The 17494-nt window shown below is 42.4% G+C and overlaps 2 protein-coding genes and 2 long non-coding RNA genes across 4 annotated transcripts; all 4 read right to left on the bottom strand.

The window, feature by feature from the left end:
- Positions 1-384: 384 nt before the first annotated feature.
- Positions 385-3491, bottom strand: LOC308130632 (uncharacterized protein). The gene is made up of 3 exons (XM_080497045.1): positions 3270-3491; positions 2459-2707; positions 385-1496 (listed from the first exon to the last, which is right to left on the bottom strand). Exons 1-3 carry the CDS (start codon positions 3439-3441, stop codon positions 910-912), a joined length of 1008 nt encoding a protein of 335 aa, XP_080353171.1. The 5' UTR covers positions 3442-3491; the 3' UTR covers positions 385-909.
- Positions 3492-6304: 2813 nt separating this feature from the next.
- LOC308130634 lies at positions 6305-7811 on the bottom strand. Its single transcript, XR_013936636.1, has 3 exons — positions 7627-7811; positions 6811-7059; positions 6305-6470 (listed from the first exon to the last, which is right to left on the bottom strand). It is a non-coding gene; the product is annotated as an uncharacterized lncRNA (long non-coding RNA).
- Positions 7812-12723: 4912 nt separating this feature from the next.
- LOC308129979 (uncharacterized protein) lies at positions 12724-15028 on the bottom strand. Its single transcript, XM_080496134.1, has 4 exons — positions 14932-15028; positions 14453-14679; positions 13651-13899; positions 12724-13314 (listed from the first exon to the last, which is right to left on the bottom strand). The coding sequence occupies exons 2-4, from the start codon at positions 14622-14624 to the stop codon at positions 12815-12817; spliced, it is 921 nt and encodes a 306-aa protein (XP_080352260.1). The 5' UTR covers positions 14625-14679; positions 14932-15028; the 3' UTR covers positions 12724-12814.
- An 865-nt stretch (positions 15029-15893) lies between these two features.
- On the bottom strand, positions 15894-16944 carry LOC308130780. Its single transcript, XR_013936640.1, has 4 exons — positions 16900-16944; positions 16781-16807; positions 16569-16591; positions 15894-16148 (listed from the first exon to the last, which is right to left on the bottom strand). It is a non-coding gene; the product is annotated as an uncharacterized lncRNA (long non-coding RNA).
- Between the last annotated feature and the right edge of the window lie 550 nt (positions 16945-17494).

The following is a 17494-nucleotide window of genomic DNA, read 5'->3' as shown; positions in this document are numbered from 1 at the left end:
TACAATTCCTGATTGTTTCAGGAAACAAAACCCTGCAATTTGGTTGTGTAATCTATCATCAGCAGTCAGACGCTCCAATTTTGCTCTTGAAGTGAATCTATATTTTTGCTTGACAACGAAAGTCTTTGTGCCTGTGATTCAACACATATCCAAAATGATGTCATGAAATACGACTTTTACCTTTTGTGCTCCATTAACTTAAATCCTTTTCTTTTAATTCATGTTTCTGTGCTGCGATTTACTGTAAAGAGAAATACTTGAATAAATCCACAAAATGAACGAGACAAAGTCAAGAGTACAAGATTTACTTTATTTGGTCCAAGAGGGTTTGTTTGTTGTTTTTTGTAATAAACAGTTGAGTAGAACGAGTGTCCACATCTTAACAGTATTTGTTCAAATGATTATTTTTCCCTCCTGCATCAACTTTGTGACTTGCATTATTTGGAATCAGACTCATTCATGTTGAATAAATAACAAACACTGAATAACAAAACTCAGTGGATTCATAACATTTTAAGAACATTTCTTCAAAGGTCACATCTGCTCTTACAAGATATTTAATGCCACATTTTTCAAAACACACAAAAAAGCAGTTGTGTTAGAAATGAAACGTGCTTCTCGACAGTTTCTCAGCCTCCGTGGAAAACAAATTCATTTAAATCTCATTTTTGTGACAAACCAGACCTGTGGCTCAATAAACTTTTCCCATGAGAATATGGCTTCTCACCTGTGTGACTTTTCATGCGATCTGGCATATAGCTTTGTGTCTTGACAACAGTTCCCAACATGCATCGCAAGAATACGGCTTTTCACCCGTGTATGTTCTTAAGTGACGCAAGGAAACACACTTCTGTCGGAAACTTTTCCCACACGTGTCACAAGAATACGGCTTCTCCCCTGTGTGAATGATCATGTGGTGCAAAAATTAATGGTCTCAAAGAAACGTTTCCCACGCGCTGAACAATGAAATCCGTCCATCTCACCTGTGTGAGTTCTCATGTGGCCCAACAAGTGACTGCTCTGACTGAAACGTTTCCCACACGTGTCACAAGGATACGGCCTCTCACCCGTGTGAATTCTCATGTGACGCAACAATTTACTTGGTGCGGTGAAATTTTTACCGCAGATTTTACAAAGGTTTTTCTTCTTCTCAGTGACGGGTCTTAACCTTTCACTTAATTTACATTTCTTACAGACAATTTCACCAGATGTTTCCTCACAGAGAAGCTTTTCACCTTCAGCCTGGTTCTCCGACTCTGGAACCTCGTCCTCATGGTCACCAAGAACTATGCTGAATTCTTTCAGTTCTACATTTCTAGTTGGTTCCGAGTCCACATGTTTTTTCACATGGTGGACTTCTGGTTCTTCTTTGATCTGTGGAGGTTCTGGTGGTTCTTCTTTGATCTGTGGAGGTTCTGGTTCTTGAGGTTCTCCACAGTAGTTTGTTTCCTGTTTAAAGAGCTGCTCCTCCCGACAGTCATGATGCTGTCGGAGCTCTGGAGGGACAAAACAGGAGCAGATTACAGGTTAGTTACATTACTTCTGCACTTCCAGCTTTAAAAACAAAACAAAATAAAACTTCGATTCAAGCAGTGAAGCCTGAGATGGAATGATAATGAAACGTTCTGCTTTTAAATGTTCTCAGGAAATGACTTCGGCCCCCATTTACAACAACAACGAATACGAGTGTATCTGCAAAACTTTCTTCACTGTTGGGGGAGTCCGTTTTCGTGGCACCAGTGTGAGGATCCACTGCGTAATCCGGCTCCCAAGGCGGAAAGTTTATTTCACAGCCGCTATTTCCATCCTGCAGACACTGCCGGAGGCCAGAGAGGCTGTTACTGCGTGTGAGCAACTCTCCCCCTCCCTTCCCCTTCCATCCACTTGTAAACAAACATGGCGACCCGCAGGGGCATGACTCACGGTCAGCATTCTAGTTCTATCGTCAGTAGTTTTATAGTCGGGACTCACCCCTGATAGCATCCGATGTGTCATCAGTCCATACGGATGTCAGGTTCTCTCCATTTTCTTCACGTTTATAGCGTATTGTTCTCTGCACACACGTCTCTGTAGTTTCATTACTAAATCAAGCAACAGCACTCCCCCAGTGGCCCGGCACACTAACTACATCAGTCTCCATGTCGCCGCTGCAGTGTCTAGGTGTTGTCACGTGAAAGGAGGTGAACTGAAATGTGTTTACTAAAGAGTAATGCTGTGCTGTTGCTGTGATGATAATTCCACACCAGAGGGGGCGCTGTGGGGTTGAGTGGCAGCAGAGAGGAGAGAAGAAGACCGAGTGTGTTTGGAGTCACCAGTCTGGTGAATAAAGGTGATTAAAGATTCTAAAAACACAAGAGACACAAATCCTGCTGCAGTCTGCGGTGGATGAACCAAACAGTCCCAACGATGGAGCTCCTCCACCCGTCACATTCATGTGTTCATTCACACGTTTACGCACCAGTTGGACGGTGAATCTCCTCCTCGCACTGGACGACAGTTTGTTCAAACAGGGTGAATATTTCCAGGGCAGCAGCAGCGAGTCGCTGGCTGGTCCAGTCTCTCACAGAGTGGAGGGAATCGTCACGTTCACCATCAGCAACAGTCTCCTCCACCCGACCCTCCTCCTCTTTAATGGCTGGAGCTTCACGTTCCTCCTGCTGCAGACTGGAGCTCGTCTTCTGCTGACCAGCGTGTCGCTGTGGACCCTCTGGAGGGAAACCAGACAAAAGTCACTGGTGTGATGGAGGGGAATGTTTTACACTGATGGATGGATGAGACGGGACAGGCTGCAGGTAAAATACAAACATTCAGAGACAAAGAGTGTGACAGTCGCCGTGTGGTTTAAAAAAAAATAAAAGGAGAAAAACGTGTGGCTGCATCAAAAGCTTCTCTGAGTTCTGAAACGTCAGTGGGAAGTTTCCAGTGTGACCTGGTTCAGGAATATTTATTTTCACAGCAACACTTGAACGCAGCATTATTCTTCCAGCTTTACCTTCATGTCTATTATAAACACGGACCGTAAATGCTGCACTGTTAGCTCAGACTGAGCATCAATAAACCACTTCCTCCATCCACAAACAGCACAAACACCGTTTCCTTCGCTTCTGAGACAGATCGTCTGTTTTAATGCTGAAAGTTTCTGCTTTAATTCACTCCTGTTGTTTCACCTCGAAGCACAACTGCAGCCTCTTGTCTGTCTAAGAGCTTCAAAACAAAAGTCCCGATCCTCCACGAGTCACGTTCATGTGTTCATTCTCACTTTTCCATACCTGCTCTGTGGAACCTGATTCCAGGTTTTCCGCTGATTTGTAGAACTTTCTGCTGGCGGACAACCTCCTCCTGGAACTGGACGATAGTTTGTTGAAACAAGGTGAATATTTCTCCCGCAGCGGCGGCGAGTCGCTCGTTGATAAAGTCTCTCAAAGCCTGAACTGAACTCATTGTTGCTGCAGGAGGTTCAATATTCCCTCTGGGAGACTCGACAACACAACGTAGAATCATTCGAGATTGTTTTTTTCCTTCTTCTTCTTCTTCTTCTTCTTGTTACTCGGCATCTTTTTCTTCTTCGTTGTTTTTTTTAACCGCGATTTGACCGCAACCATTACATGGAGCATTATCGCCCCCTATCGATCAGGAGTGTGACCAGAGCATAACACCTAAATCCTATTTATTAACCCTGTTTGTATGAGGAATGTGACCAGAGGTGTCGAACGGTGGACAACACTGTTATTTATCAATTCTTCTCCTCCTTCCTTTATCAATTCAGCTGCCAGAACTGCCGTTTCTTCATTATAACTTTGACAATTAAATAAAACCTGGACAACTGTCTCTTCAGTTCAACATTGTTCACATAACCCTGTCTCGTGTTTCCCTATTAACTGTACTGTTTGCATTTGTGTGCCCTAACATAATTCTATTACAGCCTGTCTGTTCTTTCCGAGACTTTCCTAATGTGTGCACGAGTTTGGGACATTCAGCTTTCTGGTTGAATTCCAGGAAGACACTGAAGTCAAAGTCAAAGTCAGCTTTATTGTCAAGTGTGCTAATATGAATGACATACAGCATAGATGAAATTTCAGTCCTCTCGGACCCACAGTGCAAAAAGACATGTAACAATAATATTAAAAATAACAATTAAAAAATTTACAAATATATACACCATATAATCATATAAACAGTAAAGTGACAAAGTATTGTATAAAATAGAATTAATGCATGATAAGCAGGAGATGTCGTTGTCGAGCTTTAATTGATGCTCAAGGGCACAAGAGAAGTTATTGAGACTGGCGTGGAATGTTGTGAGACGGAGTCAAAGATGAGGAGTCGGGGTTCCAACGCACACAGGAGCTTTATTTAGGATTGCAAAGGAAACAAGTGAGTTGATGGCGAGTAAGGTCGCTATTCTGAACACAACTCCAACCTCTCTCTCTCTCTCTCTCTCTGTCTCAGTCTTCATCAGTTCATATAGTAACAACAACCACCACAGTACATCATGCAAACCAGAGATGCTCCAATCAGGCTTTCTGCTGCCAATCACCGATACCGATCACATGGATTGGCTGTAAATTTTTACATTTAGCTATGATGAGTGCCACTGGCGAGATGATTTTGAAAAAAAAAAAAAAAAGGAACAATGAAATAACCTTAATTTAGACAAAAGGATGTTTTTACTTTTTCAAGAGAAAAAATACCAAAACTTTGTAAAGAACAAGTGAAAAACACTGAAGATTACCTGCTATCCGTGACACAATCTTTAACGTATTGAAAATATTAAGGCTCTCAAGAGGCTGGATAGTACAAAAGAATCTAGTAAATAAAAGGCGAGCTCCAGCTGGACTTCCTGAATGAGATCTAATGTAGAGTCTTTCATGACTCCGTCTCTTTGTGAGTTTTATAATGGCGCTGCAATGAACTACGTCTAGTAAATCGTGCCTCACATGTTTCGCAAGAATACGGCTTCTCACCCGTGTGAGCTTTAATGTGACATTGCAAGGCAGACAGGTCACTGAAAGTTTTCACACAATTTCCACAAGAATATGGCCTCTCACCTGTGTGAGTTCTCATGTGGCGAAACAAAGTACCGTGCTGTCTGAAACTTTTCCCACACGTTGCACAAGAATAAGGCTTCTCACCTGTGTGGGTTCTCATGTGAACCAACAAAACATTTTGTTTGGAGAAACTTTTCCCAGATGTGTCACAAAAATACGGCCTCTCACCCGTGTGAGTTCTCATGTGGCGCAACAAATTATTGTTCTGAGTGAAACTTTTCCCACACGTTGCACAAGAAAAAGGCTTCTCACCTGTGTGGGTTCTCATGTGAACCAACAAAATATTTTGTTTGGAGAAACTTTTCCCACATGTGTCACAAGAATACGGCTTCTCACCCGTGTGAGTTCTCATGTGGCGTGACAAATTATTGTTCCGACTGAAACTTTTCCCACAAGTGTCACAAGAATATGGCCTCTCACCTGTGTGAGTTGTCATGTGATACAACAAATGACTGTTCCAACTGAAACTTTTCCCACACATGGCACAAGAATAAGGCTTCTCATCTGTGTGGGTTCTCATGTGAACCAACAAAAGACTTTGTTTGGAGAAACTTTTCCCACAAATTGCACAAGAATAAGGCTTCTCACCTGTGTGGGTTCTCATGTGAACCAACAAAATATTTTGTTTGGAGAAACTTTTCCCACATGTGTCACAAGAATATGGCCTCTCATCCGTGTGAGTTCTCATGTGGCGCAAATAACTATTGTTCCAACTGAAACTTTTCCCACACGTTGCACAAGAATAAGGCTTCTCACCTGTGTGGGTTCTCATGTGAACCAACAAAATATTTTGTTTGGAGAAACTTTTCCCACACGTGTCACAAGAATACGGCTTCTCACCCATGTGAGTTCTCATGTGGCGCAACAAATTACTGTTCCGACTGAAACTTTTCCCACACGTTGCACAAGAATACGGCTTCTCACCTGTGTGAGACCTCATGTGACACAATAAAGTACTATGTGCGTTGAAACCTTTACCACAGATTTCACAAAGGATTTTCTTCTTCTCAGTGACGGGTCTTAACTTCTGACTTAATTTACGTTTCTTACAGACAATTTCACCAGATGTTTCCTCACAAAGAAGCTTTTCACCTTCAGCCTGGTTCTCCGACTCTGGAACCTCGTCCTCATGGTCACCAAGAACTATGCTGAATTCTTTCAGTTCTACATTTCTAGTTGGTTCCGAGTCCAGATGTTTAGTCACATGGTGGAGTTCTGGTTCTTCTTTGATCTGTGGAGGTTCTGGTGGTTCTTCTTTGATCTGTGGTTCTGGTTCTCCTGGTTCTTCTTTGATCTGTGGAGGTTCCGGTTCTCCTGGTTCTTCTTTGATCTGTGGAGGTTCTGGTTCTTGAGGTTCTCCACAGTAGTTAGTTTCCTGTTTAAAGAGCTGCTCCTCCCCACAGTCATGATGCTGTCGGAGCTCTGGAGGGACAAAATAGTAGCAGATTACAGGTTAGTTACATTACTTCTACACTTCCAGCTTTAAAAACAAACAAAATAAAACTTACATTCAAGCAGTGAAATTAAACTTTAATTCAAATGTTCTAAGAGAGTGAAGAGTCGTTACATGACGGCTTGATGAGCTTCTTCAGCTGCTGGATTAACAAGAACTTTTCCTCGCTGGTATTTCCACTGATCTTCTCTCACACTGGAACAATATTCTGTTAACTGTTTACCAGGCGGCCTGAGATGGAGTGATAATGAAACATTCTGCTTGTCCTCCACCCGTCACATTCATGTGTTCATTCACACGTTTACGCACCAGTTGGACGGTGAATCTCCTCCTCGCACTGGACGACAGTTTGTTCAAACAGGGTGAATATTTCCAGGGCAGCAGCAGCGAGTCGCTGGCTGGTCCAGTCTCTCACAGAGTGGAGGGAATCGTCACGTTCACCATCAGCAACAGTCTCCTCCACCCGACCCTCCTCCTCTTTAATGGGTGGAGCTTCACGTTCCTCCTGCTGCAGACTGGAGCTCGTCTTCTGCTGACCAGCGTGTCGCTGTGGACCCTCTGGAGGGAAACCAGACAAAAGTCACTGGTGTGATGGAGGGGAATGTTTTACACTGATGGATGGATGAGACGGGACAGGCTGCAGGTAAAATACAAACATTCAGAGACAAAGAGTGTGACGGTCGCCGTGTGGTTTAAAAAATAAAAGGAGAAAAACGTGTGGCTGCATCAAAAGCTTCTCTGAGTTCTGAAACGTCAGTGGGAAGTTTCCAGTGTGACCTGGTTCAGGCTTATTTATTTTCCCAGTAACACCTGAACGCAGCATTATTCTTCCAGCTTTACATTCATGTCTATTATAAACACGGACCGTAAAAGCTGCACAAACCGCATGTTAGCTCAGACTGAGCATCAATGAACCACTTCCTCCATCCACAAACAGCACAAACACCGTTTCCTTCGCTTCTGAGACAGATCCTCTGTTTTAATGCTGAAAGTTTCTGCTTTAATTCACTCCTGTTGTTTCACCTCGAAGCACAACTGCAGCCTCTTGTCTGTCGAAGAGCTTCAAAACAAAAGTCCCGATCCTCCACGAGTCACGTTCATGTGTTCATTCTCACTTTTCCATACCTGCTCTGTGGAACCTGATTCCAGGTTTTCCACTGATTTGTAGAACTTTCTGCTGGCGGACAACCTCCTCCTGGAACTGGACGATAGTTTGTTGAAACAAGGCGAATATTTCTCCCGCAGCGGCGGCGAGTCGCTCGTTGATAAAGTCTCTCAAAGCCTGAACTGAACTCATTGCTGCTGCAGGAGGTTCAATATTTCCTCTGGGAGACTCGACAACACAACGTAGAATCATACGAGATTGTTTTCATCTTCTTCTTCTTCTTCTTCTTCTTCTTCTTGTTACTCGGCATCTTTTTCTTCTTCGTTGTTTTTTTTAACCGCGATTTTCCCGCAACCATTACATGGAGCATTATCGCCCCCTATCGATCAGGAGTGTGACCAGAGTGTAACACCTAAATCCTATTTATTAACCCTGTTTGTATGAGGAATGTGACCAGAGGTGTCGAACGGTGGACAACACTGTTATTTATCAATTCTTCTCCTCCTTCCTTTATCAATTCAGCTGCCAGAACTGCCCTTTCTTCATTATAACTTTGATAATTAAATAAAACATGGACAACTGTCTCTTCAGTTCAACATTGTTCACATAACCCTGCCTCGTGTTTCCCTATTAACTGTACTGTTTACATTTGTGTGCACCAACATGATTCTATTACAGCCTGTCTGTTCTTTCCGAGACTTTCCTAATGTGTGAAGTGGTGATTTCACAGTGTTCATTAAATTAAATAAAAACCCACTCTCCATCTGCCCTGCCACTCTTCCATGATCTTAATCCATATTCCAGATTTCCCCTCGTTTTTTCTCCCCCAAGTGTCATCTCTATTTTCTAGATTCTGCATGTTCCACAACTGTGTCTGACTGTGGAAACAACGGACCTGAGAGTTTTATTACGTTTAATTATTTATTAAACAAAGACATTCTCACCACATGATCATCTCATGCAGGACGGCCGTGCCTCACCAATTTGCGGCTGAGAAAGAGGATGGAACTACACAAACATAGATTTATGAATCAGAGAGGAGGACTCTCCTTTCCTCCTTAAAACAAACAGTATTCAGCTTCATACTGACACCTGCTGGACACAACGAGAACTGCAGGCTCGGAGTCTCAAGTGATATAAAATATCTTTTAGAATGGACTGTCCTGTGATTTTCACAACTATTAATATCAAGATAATAATCTTTGACACTTAAACATGTGATCAAATGTTTTGAATGAGAGACAATGACTGAAATTTCTGATTGGTTGTACATTTTCCAAAAAGAAGCCGGTAATCATTACCAACCGATCACTGTCAGCTCATCCACAAAATCAATTATTAATGATTTTCCACGACTTGTCTGTTTCTGACTGCCTCATTAAAATTGTCTTCCCTGTTTACAGCTCATTAAACACACGGCAGGTAGAATAACTTGGATTTGAGGAATAGAAGAAACGTAATGTGTCATGTGACGTCCTGGTGTGCAACAATAAACATGTTTAGATGAACACCAGAGCATCTTTATTGTATGTTTTAGTCGATTGTTTGAAATAAAACCTTTAGTTTGAGGAATGGATGACATGTTTTGATGTGATCAGTTTCCAGACACATTACACATGTCACAAACAGTTTGGGACATTCAGCTTTCTGGTTAAATTCCAGGACGATACTGAAAAGCATGATTAGCAGGAGATGTTGTTGTCGAGCTTTAATTGATGCTCAAGGGCACAAGAGCAGTTATTGAGACTGATGTGGAATTTTGTGAGACGGAGTCAAAAGATGAGGAGTCGGGGTTCCAACACACACAGGAGCTTTATTTAGGATTGCAAAGGAAATTATAAAGTAAGACAATAAAGTACTGTGCCAACTGAAATGTTTAGGTTTCACAAGACTACGGCTTCTCACCTGTGTGACTTCTCGTGTGACGCGAGAAAGAACCCTTCAGTTGGAAACTTTTCCCACACGTGTCACAAGAATATGGCCTCTCACTTGTGTGAGTTCTCATGTGGATCAACAAAGTACCGTTCCGACTGAAACTTTTCCCACACGTGTTACAAGAATATGGCTTCTCACCTGTGTGAGTTTTCATGTGATGCGAGAAAGAACCCTTCAATTGGAAACTTTTCCCACACGTGTCACAAGAATATGGCCTCTCACTTGTGTGAGTTCTCATGTGGATCAACAAAGTACCGTTCCGACTGAAACTTTTCCCACACGTGTCACAAGAATAAGGCTTCTCACCTGTGTGAGTTTTCATGTGACGCAACATATGACTGTTCCGACTGAATTTCTTCCCACACGTATCACAAGAATACGGCCTCTCACCCGTGTGAGTTTTCATGTGAAGCGAGAAAATACACTTCAGTTGGAAACTTTTCCCACACGTGTCACAAGAATATGGCTTCTCACCTGTGTGAGTTTTCATGTGACGCAACATATGACTGTTCCGACTGAATTTTTTCCCACACGTATCACAAGAATACGGCTTCTCACCTGTGTGAGTTCTCATGTGGATCAACAAATGACTGTTCCGATTGAATTTTTTCCCACACGTGTCACAAGAATACGGCTTCTCACCTGTGTGAGACCTCATGTGACACAATAAAGTATTATCTGCGTTGAAACCTTTACCACAGATTTTACAAAGGATTTTCTTCTTCTCAGTGACGGGTCTTAACTTCTGACTTAATTTACGTTTCTTACAGACAATTTCACCAGATGTTTCCTCACAAAGAAGCTTTTCACCTTCAGCCTGGTTCTCCAACTCAGGAACCTTGTCCACACGGGCACCAAGAACTATGCTGAATTCTTTCAGTTCTACATTTCTAGTTGGTTCCGAGTCCACATGTTTTGTCACATGATGGACTTCAGAGTCATGAGAGAGGAGCTGCTCAGTGTCCGGTTCTTCTTCTGGTTCATTCAGGGAACTTTGCTCCTCAATAGAAGGAACCCTGAAGGAACCACCTTCAACCCTCAGTAGAAGCTGCTCTCCCTCCTGGCTGCTACTGGGTTCCTGCTGCTCCTCAATCTGAGGAGGTTCTGGTTCTTCTTTGATCTGTGGAGGTTCTGGTGGTTCTCCTGGTTCTTCTTTGATCTGTGGAGGAGGTTGTGGTTCTCCTGGTTCTTCTTTGATCTGTGGAGTTTCTGGTTCTACTGGTTCTTCTTTGATCTGTGGAGGTTCTGGTTCTTGAGGTTCTCCACAGTAGTTTGTTTCCTGTTTAAAGAGCTGCTCCTCCCCACAGTCATGATGCTGTCGGAGCTCTGGAGGGACAAAATAGTAGCAGATTACAGGTTAGTTACATTACTTCTACACTTCCAGCTTTAAAAACAAAACAAAATAAAACTTATATTCAAGCAGTGAAATTAAACTTTTATTCAAATGTTCTAAGATAGAGAAGAGTCGTTACATGACGGCTTGATGAGCTTCTTCAGCTGCTGGATTAACAAGAACTTTTTCTCGCTGGCATTTCCACTGATCTTCTCTCATACTGGAACAATATTCTGTTAACTGTTTACCAGGCGGTCTGAGATGGAGTGATAATGAAACATTCTGCTTTTAAATGTTCTCAGGAAACGACTATTCAAAAAACATCAAAAACTTTATTGGGTCCATGTGGCAAAAAAAGTAGAACTAGTTCCATCAACTCTCTTTGACCCTCCAACAGGTGGTCAGAACTATAAATTACATAATATTTTCTCCTTGCAAACACGTCTTGATTCACCAAAGCGAACATAAAATGTCATTAAAAAAAAAAAAACTCATCCGCCATAACGGTGGAGAGCTCCACCAGTCACATTCATGTGTTCATTCAGACCTTTACACACCTGTTTTATGGAACTTGATTCCAGGTTTTCCGCTGATTTGCAGAAGTTTGCGTTGATGATCAATCTCCTCCTCGTACTGGACGATAGTTTGTTGAAATAAGGTGAATATTTCTCCCGCAGCGGCGGCGAGTCGCTCGTTGATAAAGTCTCTCAAAGCCTGAACTGAACTCATTGTTGCTGCAGGAGGTTCAATATTCCCTCTGGGAGACTCGACAACAGGTGGAGTCCTGCGAGATTCAAATGGCCTTCAAAGCTTCTTCTTCTCTCGCTTTTATGGAGGGAAACAAACAACATTCGGCGTCATGCTGACACCTACTGGACAAAGCGGGAACTGCAGGTTACGAGCCTCAATTGAAATAGAAGATCTTTTAGAATGGATTGTCCTGTGATTTGAACAGTTATCAATTTTATCGTCATAATCTTTGACACAAACATGTGATTAAACATTTTGATAGAGAGAAAATGCCTGGAATTACTGATTTTTTGTACATTTTCCAGAAAGAAGCCAGGAATATTTTAGGCAATTGTTACCAACCGATCACTGTCAGCTCATCCACAAAACAGCTATTCGTGATTTTACACGTCTTGTGTGTTTCTGACTGCCTCATTAAAATTGTCTTCCCTGCTAACAGCTCATTAAAGAGACGGCAGGTAGAATAACTTGGATTTGAGGAATAGAAGAAATGTAATGTGTCATGTGACGTCCTGGTGTGCAACAATAAACATGTTTAGATGAACACCAGAGCATCTTTATTGTATGTTTTAGTCGATTGTTTGAAATAAAACCTTTAGTTTGAGGAATGGATGACATGTTTTGATGGATGTGATCAGTTTCCAGACACATTACACATGTCACAGAGTTTGGGACATTCAGCTTTCTGGTTAAATTCCAGGACGATACTGAAAAGCATGATTAGCAGGAGATGTTGTTGTCGAGCTTTAATTGATGCTCAAGGGCACAAGAGCAGTTATTGAGACTGATGTGGAATTTTGTGAGACAGAGTCAAAGATGAGGAGTCGGGGTTCCAACGCACACAGGAGCTTTATTTAGGATTGCAAAGGAAATGATAAAGTAAGACAATAAAGTACTGTGCCAACTGAAATATTGAGGTTTCACAAGACTATGGCTTCTCACCTGTGTGAGTTCTCGTGTGACGTAACAAATTACTGTTATGAGTGAATTTTTTCCCACATGTGTCACAAGAATACGGCCTCTCACCCGTGTGAGTTCTCGTGTGAAGCAAGAAAACACACTTCAGTTGGAAACTTTTCCCACACGTGTCACAAGAATACGACCTCTTACCTGTGTGAGTTGTCATGTGGATCAACAAATGACTGTTCCGACTGAAACTTTTCCCACACGTGTCACAAGAATACGGCTTCTCACCTGTGTGAGACCTCATGTGACGCAATAAAGTACTGTGCGTTGAAACCTTTACCACAGATTTCACAAAGGATTTTCTTCTTCTCAGTGACGGGTCTTAACTTCTGACTTAATTTACGTTTCTTACAGACAATTTCACCAGATGCTTCCTCACAAAGAAGCTTTTCACCTTCAGCCTGGTTCTCCGACTCTGGAACTTCGTCCTCATGGTCACCAAGAACTATGCTGAATTCTTTCAGTTCTACATTTCTAGTTGGTTCCGAGTCCAGATGTTCAGTCACATGGTAGAGTTCTGGTTCTTCTTTGATCTGTGGAGGTTCTGGTGGTGGTTCTTTGATCTGTGGAGGTTCCGGTTCTCCTGGTTCTTCTTTGATCTGTGGTTCTGGTTCTACTGGTTCTTCTTTGATCTGTGGAGGTTCTGGTTCTTGAGGTTCTCCACAGTAGTTAGTTTCCTGTTTAAAGAGCTGCTCCTCCCCACAGTCATGATGCTGTCGGAGCTCTGGAAGGACAAAATAGTAGCAGATTACAGGTTAGTTACATTACTTCTACACTTCCAGCTTTAAAAACAAAACAAAATAAAACGTATATTCAAGCAGTGAAATTAAACTTTTATTCAAATGTTCTAAGATAGTGAAGAGTCATGACGGCTTGATGAGCTTCTTCAGCTGCTGGATTAACAAGAACTTTTTCTCGCTGGTATTTCCACTGATCTTCTCTCATACTGGAACAATATTCTGTTAACTGTTTACCAGGCGGCCTGAGATGGAGTGATAATGAAACATTCTGCTTGTCCTCCACCCGTCACATTCATGTGTTCATTCACACGTTTACGCACCAGTTGGACGGTGAATCTCCTCCTCGCACTGGACGACAGTTTGTTCAAACAGGGTGAATATTTCCAGGGCAGCAGCAGCGAGTCGCTGGCTGGTCCAGTCTCTCACAGAGTGGAGGGAATCGTCACGTTCACCATCAGCAACAGTCTCCTCCACCCGACCCTCCTCCTCTTTAATGGCTGGAGCTTCACTTTCCTCCTGCTGCAGACTGGAGCTCGTCTTCTGCTGACCAGCGTGTCGCTGTGGACCCTCTGGAGGGAAACCAGACAAAAGTCAAGGTGTGATGGAGGGGAATGTTTTACACTGATGGATGGATGAGACGAGACAGGCTGCAGGTAAAATACAAACATTCAGAGACAACGAGTGTGACAGTCGCCGTGTGGTTTAAAAAAAAAATAAAAGGAGAAAAACGTGTGGCTGCATCAAAAGCTTCTCTGAGTTCTGAAACGTCAGTGGGAAGTTTCCAGTGTGACCTGGTGCAGGAATATTTATTTTCACAGCAACACTTGAACGCAGCATTATTATTCCAGCTTTACCTTCACGTCTATTATAAACATGGACCGTAAATGCTGCACTAACCACATGTTAGCTCAGACTGAGCATCAATAAACCATTTCCTCCATTCACAAACAGCACAAACACCGTTTCCTTCGTTTCTGAGACAGATCCTCTGTTTTAATGCTGAAAGTTTCTGCTTTTATTCACTCCTGTTGTTTCACCTCGAAGCACAACTGCAGCCTCTTGTCTGTCTAAGAGCTTCAAAACAAAAGTCCCGATCATGTGTTCATTCTCACTTTTACATACCTGCTCTGTGGAACCTGATTCCAGGTTTTCCGCTGATTTGTAGAACGTTGTGCTGGCGGACAACCTCCTCCTCGTACTGGACGATAGTTTGTTGAAACAAGGTGAATATTTCTCCCGCAGCGGCGGCGAGTCGCTCGTTGATAAAGTCTCTCAAAGCCTGAACTGAACTCATTGTTGCTGCAGGAGGTTCAATATTCCCTCTGGGAGACTCGACAACAGGTGGAGTCCTGCAAAATTCAGATCATAGATATGAACGCCTACTAAAACGTGTGCGAGAGACATGCACGAGCCCAGTTCTCCTCGTGCACGCTCTGTTTACAAGTCACAAGTCGGCATCGCTCACACAAGCCGTAATAACTACTGACGATGCAAATTACAAAACAAACTAATCAACCCTGGAAAGTTACAATATAGACGTAGGTAACTTTTACTGGAAGTGATTTGAAATGGATTTCTCCAAATAGAATGCCAAACTTCACCTGTCGAGTAGAAACTTGGCGACTGAAGCATCAGTGGGAAGCCCAACCTGGGCTTTCAGCGCACGCCATCGTGTGAAAGAATCTCCCAAAAACACTCTGGTCTTGTTTCTCTCTTCCGAAGCCTTTCTCTTCTTCTCATACACTTCGAAGACACTTTTTCTCTTGCGACCCTCTGCCATGTTCAAAGTACCCGGTGAGAACTGCGAGCTAGCTGAAGGCTCACCAAAAACACCGGAAATCGCGCATGCGCAGAAAATGAAAACTAATAGATCCACGCTACCTCGGGACGAGCACGTACGACGGCCTTACGTAATATATCGCCAGAATGATTGACAATTGGGAGGACCAATAGTCTTGATGATCCACCCGAAAAAAGAACATCCTCCTGTACACCTTTAAGATCTGATTCGAACAGCTTCTTCTTCTCACGCTTTTTTGGAGAATAAAACTGCTTCATACTGACACCTGCTGGACACAATGGGAACTGCAGGTTTATCAGGCTCACCAGAAATACATTAAGATATTTTAGAAAGGACCGTCCTGTGATTGTAACTAACAATTTAATGGTCACAATCTTTGACACAAACGTGTGATAAAATGCTTTGAATGGGAGAAAATGCCTGGAATTTGGTTTTAAATTTCCCAGAAGTATGGCAGGAATAATTTTAGCAATTGTTACCAACTGATCAGTCATTGGCTTTCAACATTATTTTTCATGTCTTAGTTGTGTTCACGAGTTTGATTTATTACTACCAATTGTGCGCGTTTACGGAAGCCTGCTTTAAGCAATTTAGCCGGGAATACTCTGAAATACTTCACACTATAGACTCAAACTCATTTTGGCGAGTTTGACAAGCTTTTTTCCTGTCTTTTTGCAGCTTTCAGGTCCATCCAAGAGGACTCAAGTCACAACTTAAAACTCAAACCAAAAGTGGATTCATAAAAACAGTAAAACGTGACAATTTTCATGACTTTGTAAACCAAAACCTTTAATCACAGTATAAACAAACAAAGAAAAAGAAGAAAAGTTGAGGAATAAGGAACACGGGGCCCGGGAAGGCCCAGTGCTCGACGTCCAGCAGGTGTGGAATGGCGCCTCAAAGGTCACCGCTTAACACGGGATGGTCCTCGTCCTCGCTGAACGGTCGGCGCCGCGGCGGGGAGGGGAGACGGCCTACTTGGACCTCTGCCTCATCTTTCTCCTTTTGCGCTTCAGCCTGGGACACAAACACAAAGTCGGTCAGCAGGAAAACACAAAGGCAAAACGTTTGTGAGGCATTTCCGGGAGATTGTTGAATATCTTAACTTTTACCATTGGATATGTATTTGGTGTTAATTCACTTAAAAATGTAAAACTCAGTACGAGGTTCAAATGCACTGTGTGATTTGACCACACCGGCCTTCAGGTACCTTGATGTCAGGTTGAACGAAAAACAACCAACGTGTCTTACATTTTCAGTCAAAATGCATAAAAACAGCAAGTTTTGGCTTTGGGAACTAGACTTACTAGAGAATGTGTGATCAACACATCAAGTTGTTAAGAAAGAAAAGGTGATGAGGACATTTAATGCAGGATTCTATTAAAACTGATCACATTATGACGACTATACGGAAAAACGTGTGGGAAAAACATTTACCTGCGCATGCGCTTCTTTCTCCACTACGGAAAAAAGGACAACATTGATTAAAGCATAAATATTACCGTGAAATGACTTGAATTGACTTGCACGACACAACATTTGCAAATCTATTCGTCCGATCAGCTCCGTCATGTAAAGCCGTGAAGCTAACAAATGTTAGCGTCACTCGAAAGGGAATTTATCCAATTTAAAAAACATGAAATACAGACCTTGGCCCTCATATCGACGAAGGAAGCCTGCAAAGACAAATGTGGTGTTACAGATTGTTCGGATTAATGTCAAAAGGCGAGGATTGGGTTGGATTTCGGTACGGGAAGTCTGTACTCACCGACTGCGAGGAAATCGTTTACACCAAGGACGTCACATTTACGCGACGGCACATTTATCTGGTTGCGTGACGTCATTCAAAAAGCGACGCTCCGTTCAGCATAGGCAATGTAGTTTCACCGTTGGTATCGCGTTTTTGTCATTATTTAGAATTTCTCACTACTGTGAAATGCGGCACGGTAGATCGTCCGCGCATGTTAAAGGCGTTTATTGTTTAAGAATACCCCAAGGAAAATGAGGAATTACTCAAAGTGTAAGTGACACTTGTGTCAAAGGTACGACAATGGCACCAACGTGGAGAATGAAAATATTTTAATAAATCTAATGTGGAATTTAAACAATATATCAATGAACCCGCAGGAGAAATAATTTGATAGGGATTTTGGAAACCAGTGTTGTGATAAACTTTTCCTCCAAGATCTGATATGTATTACAAATAGCATTTTATTTCTTACTTTTTATATTTGCAATGACCGAGAGGAAAGTAGTGCACTGACACTTTAGTATTTTTCTTCCAAAAACCTTTTTTGGGGTCAATATAAGGACGCAAATAATCATTCAAACTAAGAGTTGATCACTTAGATTTAACAAAAACA

Source organism: Blennius ocellaris, assembly GCF_963422515.1.
Source record: "Blennius ocellaris genome assembly, chromosome: 5".
NCBI classification, from domain to species: domain Eukaryota; kingdom Metazoa; phylum Chordata; class Actinopteri; order Blenniiformes; family Blenniidae; genus Blennius; species Blennius ocellaris.
Note: the sequence above shows the minus strand (reverse complement) of the source record. Positions and strands in the feature narration are given on the sequence as shown.